This window comes from Arachis ipaensis, chromosome B6, assembly GCF_059453495.1.
Source record: "Arachis ipaensis isolate K30076 ecotype BB chromosome B6, ASM5945349v1, whole genome shotgun sequence".
Classification (NCBI taxonomy): Eukaryota; Viridiplantae; Streptophyta; class Magnoliopsida; order Fabales; family Fabaceae; genus Arachis; species Arachis ipaensis.
The window spans coordinates 6879933-6892101 of record NC_142441.1 but is presented as its reverse complement, the minus strand read 5'-3'; the positions used below and the strand labels follow the sequence as shown (position 1 = coordinate 6892101).

Here is a 12169-nt window from a genome sequence, read left to right as displayed (position 1 = left end):
GTTAGTTGTAGATTTTTTTTATTAATAGCAAATTTCTGCCTCATTGCTTTAGATTCACATTATAATATTCACATCTTATCTGGTTGCTTAATTATTGTTTCTAGTTATTTAATAGTAAATTTTTTTTCTAAACTATTATAATTTAAAATATAATTTAAATTAATTCAATTTAATTTATAATCACTGTCCTAATTTTATTGGTTTAATCACCTTTCACGAAACAAAATTTTGAATATTAAAAAAATAAAGAACTAATTTAAATTCACAAACTAATTTTTTTAAAAAAAAGCAATTTAATGTTTTTACAAAATATTTTTTTACAACAATGCACTCTCTACACTAAAAATCAATTTTTATGTATTTGTATATGTAGATACATTTTTTTTTATTAAATAATCAGTTATCAAAATAATCAAATTTATTTACGAACATTATGATGAAATTATTTTATAAAATGTAAAATTTGTATTTTAATATAAGATAGTTAATTAGAGATTGATCTTTAGTATATTGATAGCATGATTATATAATTATATGTTGACCGCCATTATTATAAGATTAAAATATAAAATATAAAAATGTTAGATGCACAATAAAATTTGATCACCAAATTAATTACCATATATTTATATATATATATATATAATATGCATTAAAAATGAGTTTAAATGAGTTGAACAATATATATATATATATATATATATATATATATATATATAATAAATAATTTTTTTAAATTGATTTTTTATAAATTGAATTTTTATAAACTAATTAATTAAATTTTATTTTATTAGGCTGTTTTAGGATTTGGATCCTTTGACAACTTTTAATATTTTCTTAGAGTATACATAATTTTATCAAAATAATCATATTTTTAATGAATATATATAATGTAACACCCTACCACACAAAGCTTTACGCTTAAGTCGTAAAACAAAGGTGATGTGGTATTACGACCTCTAAAATAAAATAAGTACATATAATAGCAGAAGAGTTATAATATGCTAGGAGCCTTGAAGGATAGGGAAAATAAAAATCGCGAGATAAAAGCGCAACGCTCAAGGAACGAGTTAACTTGCATGCTAAGAAAACTGTAACTGTCAAACATAAGATAACAGAAGTAGGAATAGAGTGCCAAAGATACAAAATATCAAGCTCCTAACTCAGCCTGCGAAGTCAAGACTGGCCAGAGAATATTTACACATATATATACATACATATCCAAAACCCAAAAGTACATATACACAATCCTGCCTCTCCATAAACCTCTAAGAGGATCAAAAAGAATAAGTCATGCGGAGAGAAAACTAAGTACATATATATATATATCATAGCATAACAAAATATCCCAGTAACCACTCCGCTTCAAGAGTCCAGACGCCTAACGAGATGCCTCTCGACCTGCATCTGAAAATTAACAACATAGTATGGAATGTGAACCAGAGGTTCTCAGTATGGTAAAGGTGCCACACACATAATATATAAGGTCCTGGGAATGCCAGAGGCAATCCTAGAACGCCGACACTCAGATTGTAGAGCTTAAAGTATTAAACAGAAGCCATAAAAGGTGGTTTCCTAGAAATATTTAATCCTAACTTAACTTAACCTTAAATCTAAATCCTATACTGCCATTCCTCCATACCTCCAATTCCATCATGCATTTTCACAGACAAATAAACAGATAAAGGCAAACACAAGAAAGTTACAACTACTGCAGGTAACAAATACACATTTAGCATGGCAAATACAGATAGGCACACCCAATTAGAGCACAAGCAAGTAATTCAAGTAATATGCATATGATGCATGCCTGTCCTATGGCTGATGAGGCTCATCTGTCGGTTATCCAGCCAACCCGACAAGTCTGAATTGTCCTTAGACTGTCCCCCGACGTGCATCCCCAAGAGTCTATGCATAGATTTTTCTCAAATAATCTATATTGCTCAATGGGGGTAACATTCCCGGGAATTTATATAGTGCCCGGTCACACTTACGTCGTAGGGTCAACAGAGTATCGAGTTTTCAACCTGGTACACGTGGTGGCAAGCCACGGCACTTAATCCAGGGAATCTCGTATCTCAGATTATTCAAATTCATAAGCCATATAAATAATTCAATTATAATTCATCAACATCCACATCATTCCCAATTGCATCTCATTCATCATCATACATTAAACATATTCAATCCTTATCCTTCATTATATCACCTCCCATTCCATCCATCAATAGTTTCAATTCAAAGCATAATTCATTCTTTTCTAAGAATCAAACTTCAAACTTAAAACATACTCACTATCTTAATAACTCAAAATCAAACCATATAACCCTTAAATCTAAATCTCTTTTAAATAATCATCTAAATAAAATCTCTAATTTTTTATAAAATTTCGGCAGCATCTCCTCTAAAACTCAGACTTTGCCACCCTTTTCGGGTCCAAACCTGCTTTCTTTTCAATTCAACATACCCTTCCTCATCATCATAACAATCACCACAATAAATCTACTTCAAATCAACAATTAAACTCATACAATATTCAAATCCAACAACCAAAATTCAACTAAGGATCATAGTTCACAAATCCTAGGCTTTTAACACAAAATACCTCATTATCACAACAACCTCCACAATAGTTATACCTCAAATCAATAATTCACCAAATCATTAGTTAATCAACAATAACATTCAACCATAATTCTCTCCAAATTAACATAACAACATTCACCATCCAAAATTAAAAACTAATTATCCAATAAACTTCAACCAAATATATTCATCGATAAATTACTAAACATTAAACATACACCTGCATTCCAACTTATCCAATGGTCATCTAGCCTAAGTTTTCACAGAACATTATATATTAAATGCAAGAAACCTAAACCATACCTTAGCCGATTTCCACGTAACGACCAAAGCTATTTATTCAAAACCAAAACAGCCCCTCAAAACTCAACTAATCCGCTTCCTCCAAGTTCCAGTATTCACAATTTCAAGCTCCAATTATTTATTTTCAACCTAATACACATTCATAATACATATATACCCAATTTAATACTCAAAGCTCAAATTTAATGAAATTAAAATAGAATTATCATATCCTCACCTTACCCAAGCTTCACATAAGCAAGAGTGAACGTTTCTCTCAAGCTAATTGGATCCTAAAACATCAGAAATCAAAGAAATTCAATATTCCCACTTAAAATTCGAAAATTGGGGGAAGATGAAGCTGAGAGTGAAATAGCAAGTTACCTATGAAATTGTTCCGGTAGAAATGTAGAGCTCGACGCGGTGAACGCGTGGCCGCAAACGGTGCGGCGATCGGAGCTCGAACGGAGGAGTTACGGGAAATTGAATTTCACGTAAACGAATTTCTCTTCTTCTCTTCCCTGGGAGGCTTGCTGCGTCGCTGAGGGAAATGAAGAGAAAATGAGCCCGTGGCTCTTTTTAATGGGCTGGTCCGGTTGAACCGACAGCCCGGTTCGGGTCCGATTCAACCGGTTCGGTCCTTTCGGTCCATTCTTGGACCGTTTTCTTCAAAATTAGTGTCAAAATTCTCGTTTCGATGAGCTCTACCCTATTTTGATATAATATTTGCATTTCTAATCCTCCTTATTAAAAAATAATTTATTAACTAATTATCTACTAATTTAACCGGGGTTTACATTCTACCCACCTAATAAAGAATTTTGCCCTCAAAATTCAAATATAGTTACCTGAAAAGAGATGTGGATAGTCCTTTCGCATATCTGATTCGAGTTCCCAGGTATGTTCCTCGATACCAGCTCGTCTCCAAGCTACTTTTACCAATGATACTTCCCTTCCTCGTAATCGTTTAACACTGGTGTCATCAATCCTCACCGGAATTACTGGGAGTGTTAGATCTTCTCTCACTTGGATTGGTTCTGGTTCTAGAACATGACTTGCGTCAGGATTATACTTCCGAAGCTGTGACACATGGAACACATCGTGCAAATTCGAAAGGTATGGCGGTAAGGCAATTCTATAAGCCACTGGTCCAATTCTTTTCAGAATCTCAAACGGTCCAATATAACGGGGATTCAGTTTCTTGGTCTTAATAGCTCTTCCCACTCCAGTGGTTGGTGTAACTTTCAAAAAGACATGTTCTCCTTCTTCGAACTCCAAAGGCTTTCGCCTCTGGTCAGCATAGCTCTTTTGGCGGCTTTGGGCTATAAGCATTCGACTACGAATCTTCTTTATCTGCTCAGTCGTTTCGGCTATCATCTCAGGCCCTAATAAACTCCTTTCTCCAGTTTCATACCAACACAATGGAGATTGACATTTCCTGCCATACAGAGCCTCATATGGAGCCATTCCGATGCTCGCATGATAGCTATTATTATAAGCAAACTCTACTAATGGCATATACCGGTCCCAGCTCGCCTGTTGGTCCAAAACACAAGCTCTTAGCATATCTTCCAAGGTCTGAATAGTTCTTTCTGACTGACCATCTGTCTGAGGGTGATACGCAGTACTCAAGCTTAACTGAGTCCCAAATGCACGCTGAAAAGCTCCCCAGAACCTTGATGTGAAACGAGGATCTCTGTCAGATATGATAGTAGAAGGCACACCATGCAACCTGACAATCTCTTTGATATACATTCGAGCCAATTCCTCCATTGTGCAACTTATTCGGATAGGAAGAAAGTGAGCTGATTTTGTCAGTCGATCCACAACCACCCAAATAGCGTCACAACCAGATCGGGTTCTAGGCAAACCTATCACAAAATCCATTGCGATACTCTCCCATTTCCATTGTGGAATCTCCAAAGGCTGAAGGGTCCCTGATGGTCTCTGATGCTCAATCTTAACCTTCTGACACGTTAAACATTTAGATACATGCAATGCCACATCATTCTTCATACCTGGCCACCAGAACATCGCTTTCAGATCCTGATACATTTTAGTGCTCCCTGGGTGAATTGAAAACCCGCTCTTGTGAGCTTCCTTCAAGATACTTTGTCGTAGGTCTCCAACATCAGGCACAATAATCCGGTTCTTGAACCTCCATAAACCATCCTGACCTTTTGACATTCTCCATTGTTTTCCCTGTTCAACTGCTGGTAATACCTTACGTAACGCTTCACTATCTTGATGAGCCTTCAGAAGTTTTGATTTAAAATCACTTGAAATCTGTAACTGACTCAAACACAAAATTCCAAATTCTTCTCTAACTCCCAAATTCAAACCTTGAAATGCCTTTAGTAACTCTTCCTCCCATAGCATCATCCAAGCTGCATATAAAGACTTCCGACTCAAAGCGTCCGCCACAACGTTCGCTTTTCCTGGATGATAATTCAATTCAAAATCATAATCTTTCAGAAGCTCCATCCACCTCCTCTGACGCATATTCAACTCTTTCTGCTCAAAAAGATACTTCAAACTCTTATGGTCTGAGAAAACATGAAACTTAACGCCATAGAGGTAGTGCCTCCAAATCTTTAAAGCAAACACAACAGCAGCAAGTTCTAAATCATGTGTCGGGTAGTTCATCTCATGCGGCCTTAACTGCCGTGAGGCGTATGCTACAACATTCTGGTGCTGCATCAAAACACACCCCAACCCTTTCAGAGATGCATCACAATACACTTCAAACGATTCACTTGGTTCAGGTAATACCAATACAGGTGCAGTAGTCAACCTGTGCTTCAATGCCTGGAAACTCTCTTCACATCCCGGAGTCCAGATAAAAGGTGTATCCTTCCTAGTCAACTTAGTTAAAGGTAAGGCGAGCTGTGAAAATCCCTTAATGAATCTGCGATAATACCCTGCCAAACCTAAGAAACTCCTGATCTCTGTCACTGAAGTTGGTCGCTCCCAATTCATCACTGCTTCCACCTTAGCAGGATCCACAGCTACCCCCTGCTTACTCACCACGTGGCCAAGAAACTTCACTTCACTCTTCCAGAACTCACATTTAGATAGCTTAGCATATAACTTCCTGTCTCTCAGAATTTGCAGCACAGTTCGCAAATGATCAGCATGTTCCTCTTCAGTCTTAGAATAAACAAGAATGTCATCAATGAAGACAATAACAAACTTGTCCAGATACGGTCGAAAAATCCTGTTCATATAATCCATAAATACTGCCGGGGCATTAGTTAACCCGAAAGACATCACTGTATACTCATAATGACCATAACGGGTTTTGAAAGCAGTTTTCGGAATATCCTCGTCTCTAACCCTTATCTGATGATATCCGGATCGCAGGTCAATCTTAGAAAACACACTGGCACCCTGTAGCTGATCCATTAGATCATCGATTCTAGGCAACGGATATTTATTCTTCACAGTGATCTTATTCAATTGCCGATAATCGACACACAGCCGCATACTCCCATCCTTCTTCTTTACCAGTAACACTGGCGCTCCCCACGGAGAAACACTTGGTCGGATAAAATGCTTACCCAACAGATCTTCCAGCTGAGCTTTCAGTTCAGCCATTTCTAAAGGCGACATCCTATAAGGAGTAATTGAAATTGGACCGGATCCAGGTACCAACTCAATTGCAAATTCAACCTCTCGGTTAGGTGGGAATTCATTAATATCATCCGGAAACACATTTGGAAATTCACATACAACCGGAATTTGCTCTAAACTCTGATCATCACCTGATACTCCCGCAGTTAATAACATAATACCCTGACATTCGGTTCCAGAACAGTTTACTATCATAGAGTTCAAATAGTAACTATTCACCACAACCGGTGCTTCTGACCCTTCTGGCATAAACTGTACTGACTTCTCAGAACAATCAAGCAAAACATGATTCTTGGATAACCAATCCAATCCCAAAATGAGATCAAGACCAGTCATAGGCAAACAAATCAAATCATGCACAAATTCACGCTGTTGTACTCGAAAAGGAACTTGTGGACATTCTATCCTAGTCACCATAGCTTCATGAGTAGCATTATATACTTTCAAATCATAACCTAGAACCACCATTCTCAATCCTAATTCATGGGCCTTTTCAAATGCAATAAATGAATGACTTGCTCCTGAATCAAATAAAGCATTTAAGATTTTACCAGCTATTTCACAATTACCTCTAATCAGTGTCTCAGATCCCTCAGCACCAATAGTAGAAGTAGTGTATACTCTCCCCGGCTGTTGCACCCTACCAGTCTCATACTTCTTCTTCTCAGGGCAATTACTGGCTATATGCCCGGGATGTCCACAGGAATAGCACACTCCAAGTCCTAATCTACACGGAACTCCAGGATGATATTTTCCACACTTCTGACAATTCAGATCCTACTGTGGCTGCTTCCCAAACCTTTTTCCTTGATTAGCAGTAATATTCGGCCTTCTATAATTACCCTGACCCTGAGTCTGCTGCAGAACAAAGCCTCCACGCTTGAAATTCCTACCTCTCGGAGCAAAGTTCCTCCCTGTAGGCCTCTGAAAAGGCATCCTCAAACTCCCTTTCTCTGCTGCCGCCTTCCTCACACAATCCTCAGCCACCCTACTCTTATTCACCAATTCAGAAAATACCCTGATCTCCATTGGGGCAACGAAGCTCAGAATATCGCTCCGAAGACCTCCCTCATATTTAATACACTTCCATTCAGCAAAATCTTCAGGCGCACCTTGACAGATACGAGAAAAGCGACATAACTCCTCAAATTTGCTGGTATACTCAGCAACAGTCATTTGTCCCTGCTTTAACTGCATTAATTCAAGTTCCTTGGCATTTCTAGCTGAATTAGGAAAGTATTTTTTATAGAACTCTGTCCGGAAAACCTCCCAAGGAATCGCAGCACCATCAGGCTGCAGGATACGTCGTGTTCCCTGCCACCAATACTGAGCTTCACCTTGCAACTGATAAGTCCCAAATTCAACCCATTGCTCTTCAGGAACCTGTTGTGCCTGTAACGCCCTTTCCATAGCCTGAATCCAATTATCTGCATCAGTTGGATTTGAGGTTCCCCTAAAAGTCGGAGGGCGAACTTTCAGAAATGTAGCAAGTGTCATAGGACCGTCCTCATCATTATTGTTCCCATGATTACCCTGATTTATCTGATTACCCAGTGCCTCAGCTGTTGCCTGCATAGCTGCAGCCATATTTCCCAAGGCAGCCATAAAGTCTACTGGATCAGTCCCTGTGGGTACAGGAGTAACGGTGCCTGTCCTACCTCTACCTCGCCCGCGACCGCGTCCGCGAGTCGACATCTGGTCCCTATACACACCAAACAAGTGATATTAAGTTGATCAGTCTCAATATCGCAGGTCTAATGCTTTAAGTTCCAAATGCATGCTCACAAACGTTTATACCATATATATCAATCAGATATCCTAATAGCACATAAACACATATACAGAGAATGCACAGAAGCACAATCAGTCCATCTTTCAGGCTCTATAGGAACGAACTGCTCTGATACCATAATGTAACACCCTACCACACAAAGCTTTACGCTTAAGTCGTAAAACAAAGGTGATGTGGTATTACGACCTCTAAAATAAAATAAGTACATATAATAGCAGAAGAGTTATAATATGCTAGGAGCCTTGAAGGATAGGGAAAATAAAAATCGCGAGATAAAAGCGCAACGCTCAAGGAACGAGTTAACTTGCATGCTAAGAAAACTGTAACTGTCAAACATAAGATAACAGAAGTAGGAATAGAGTGCCAAAGATACAAAATATCAAGCTCCTAACTCAGCCTGCGAAGTCAAGACTGGCCGGAGAATATTTACACATATATATACATACATATCCAAAACCCAAAAGTACATATACACAATCCTGCCTCTCCATAAACCTCTAAGAGGATCAAAAAGAATAAGTCATGCGGAGAGAAAACTAAGTACATATATATATATCATAGCATAACAAAATATCCCAGTAACCACTCCACTTCAAGAGTCCAGACGCCTAACGAGATGCCTCTCGACCTGCATCTAAAAATTAACAACATAGTATGGAATGAGAACCAGAGGTTCTCAGTATGGTAAAGGTGCCACACACATAATATATAAGGTCCTGGGAATGCCAGAGGCAATCCTAGAACGCCGACACTCAGATTGTAGAGCTTAAAGTATTAAACAGAAGCCATAAAAGGTGGTTTCCTAGAAATATTTAATCCTAACTTAACTTAACCTTAAATCTAAGTCCTATACTGCCATTCCTCCATACCTCCAATTCCATCATGCATTTTCACAGACAAATAAACAGATAAAGGCAAACACAAGAAAGTTACAACTACTGCAGGTAACAAATACACATTTAGCATGGCAAATACAGATAGGCACACCCAATTAGAGCACAAGCAAGTAATTAAAGTAATATGCATATGATGCATGCCTGTCCTATGGCTGATGAGGCTCATCTGTCGGTTATCCAGCCAACCCGACAAGTCTGAATTGTCCTTAGACTGTCCCCCGACGTGCATCCCCAAGAGTCTATGCATAGATTTTTCTCAAATAATCAATATTGCTCAATGGGGATAACATTCCCGGGAATTTATATAGTGCCCGGTCACACTTACGTCGTAGGGTCAACAGAGTATCGAGTTTTCAACCTGGTACACGTGGTGGCAAGCCACGGCACTTAATCCAGGGAATCTCGTATCTCAGATTATTCAAATTCATAAGCCATATAAATAATTCAATTATAATTCATCAACATCCACATCATTCCCAATTGCATCTCATTCATCATCATACATTAAACATATTCAATCCTTATCCTTCATTATATCACCTCCCATTCCATCCATCAATAGTTTCAATTCAAAGCATAATTCATTCTTTTCTAAGAATCAAACTTCAAACTTAAAACATACTCACTATCTTAATAACTCAAAATCAAACCATATAACCCTTAAATCTAAATCTCTTTTAAATAATCATCTAAATAAAATCTCTAATTTTTTATAAAATTTCGGCAGCATCTCCTCTAAAACTCAGACTTTGCCACCCTTTTCGGGTCCAAACCTGCTTTCTTTTCAATTCAACATACCCTTCCTCATCATCATAACAATCACCACAATAAATCTACTTCAAATCAACAATTAAACTCATACAATATTCAAATCCAACAACCAAAATTCAACTAAGGATCATAGTTCACAAATCCTAGGCTTTTAACACAAAATACCTCATTATCACAACAACCTCCACAATAGTTATACCTCAAATCAATAATTCACCAAATCATTAGTTAATCAACAATAACATTCAACCATAATTCTCTCCAAATTAACATAACAACATTCACCATCCAAAATTAAAAACTAATTATCCAATAAACTTCAACCAAATATATTCATCGATAAATTACTAAACATTAAACATACACCTGCATTCCAACTTATCCAATGGTCATCTAGCCTAAGTTTTCACAGAACATTATATATTAAATGCAAGAAACCTAAACCATACCTTAGCCGATTTCCACGTAACGACCAAAGCTATTTATTCAAAACCAAAACAGCCCCTCAAAACTCAACTAATCCGCTTCCTCCAAGTTCCAGTATTCACAATTTCAAGCTCCAATTATTTATTTTCAACCTAATACACATTCATAATACATATATACCCAATTTAATACTCAAAGCTCAAATTTAATGAAATTAAAATAGAATTATCATATCCTCACCTTACCCAAGCTTCACATAAGCAAGAGTGAACGTTTCTCTCAAGCTAATTGGATCCTAAAACATCAGAAATCAAAGAAATTCAATATTCCCACTTAAAATTCGAAAATTGGGGGAAGATGAAGCTGAGAGTGAAATAGCAAGTTACCTATGAAATTGTTCCGGTAGAAATGTAGAGCTCGACGCGGTGAACGCGTGGCCGCAAACGGTGCGGCGATCGGAGCTCGAACGGAGGAGTTACGGGAAATTGAATTTCACGTAAACGAATTTCTCTTCTTCTCTTCCCTGGGAGGCTTGCTGCGTCGCTGAGGGAAATGAAGAGAAAATGAGCCCGTGGCTCTTTTTAATGGGCTGGTCCGGTTGAACCGACAGCCCGGTTCGGGTCCGGTTCAACCGGTTCGGTCCTTTCGGTCCATTCTTGGACCGTTTTCTTCAAAATTAGTGTCAAAATTCTCGTTTCGATGAGCTCTACCCTATTTTGATATAATATTCGCATTTCTAATCCTCCTTATTAAAAAATAATTTATTAACTAATTATCTACTAATTTAACCGGGGTTTACATATAATGGTATAAGATAAATTTTATTTTTATTAGAATACCTTTACTAGCATTTGGATATTTGTAAACAAAGATAATAATTTATCCATAAACAAAAACCAATTGCAACAAATCCATACACATTCCTCAACAACTTTTCCTACCTTCACGCATGTTCCCTACTCTTTAGCTTCAGTAACCCGCCCTCAATTTTCTTTGTTGGCGCACATTCCTTGATCCAAATTGCTACCAGTACCCATTGCACCACTTCTTGGCATGACCGGTACTTCCTTGAAAATCGAAGCAAGCATAGAGCCTCAGGTTAGTCTATATATTTTTTTACTTGTTATAGTATTTAATGTTAGTTTAGGTTAGTTTATACTTTTTACTTGTTATGAATTTAATTTAATTTAATATTTTTAATTTAATTAAAAGATGTATATATATATATATATATATATATATACATCCAGATGGAGCGTAAGGAAACTATATACCTATTATACCCTTATCACTTTATAGTAGATTTAAGTTATTATCTTTAAGCTGTTTCATTTATTTCATGCATTATATATATGAACATAAAAGGAGTAAACTTGATTTTTTTTACTTTTATTTAGTCTTGTATTAACTCATGTTAGTTTTATATTTTTTTTAAAGAAAAAATTGAAAATTTAAAAGGATTATATAATAATTAAATTAAAAATAAAATCAAAATCAAGTAGTCTGGTTTGAAGTTTGAATTACTTCCTAAAAAATCCAAGCAGCCTAAGAATCCTATTTAACATACTTTTTTGAATTTTATATTTATAGGTTTAGGTTTATGATTAGATTTTCTCTCAAATAATTTTTTTTTTTTAAATTAGGAATGAAATTCGAATATGCAACTTCTATATAAATATGGGAAGATTATGTTATTTGAGGTAAAATAATTTTTTTCTATCCAATTTTATTTTATTTTTATTTTGATTTACTTCATTGTTTTTATTTTAGTGTTTGGCATTTG

General features: G+C 36.6%; 1 protein-coding gene across 1 annotated transcript; it reads right to left on the bottom strand.

Moving 5' to 3' along the window:
• Positions 1-1021: 1021 nt before the first annotated feature.
• LOC148554496 (uncharacterized) lies at positions 1022-10860 on the bottom strand. The gene is made up of 3 exons (XM_088489629.1): positions 10410-10860; positions 7071-8203; positions 1022-1407 (listed from the first exon to the last, which is right to left on the bottom strand). The coding sequence occupies exon 2, from the start codon at positions 8194-8196 to the stop codon at positions 7279-7281; it is 918 nt and encodes a 305-aa protein (XP_088345755.1). The 5' UTR covers positions 8197-8203; positions 10410-10860; the 3' UTR covers positions 1022-1407; positions 7071-7278.
• Between the last annotated feature and the right edge of the window lie 1309 nt (positions 10861-12169).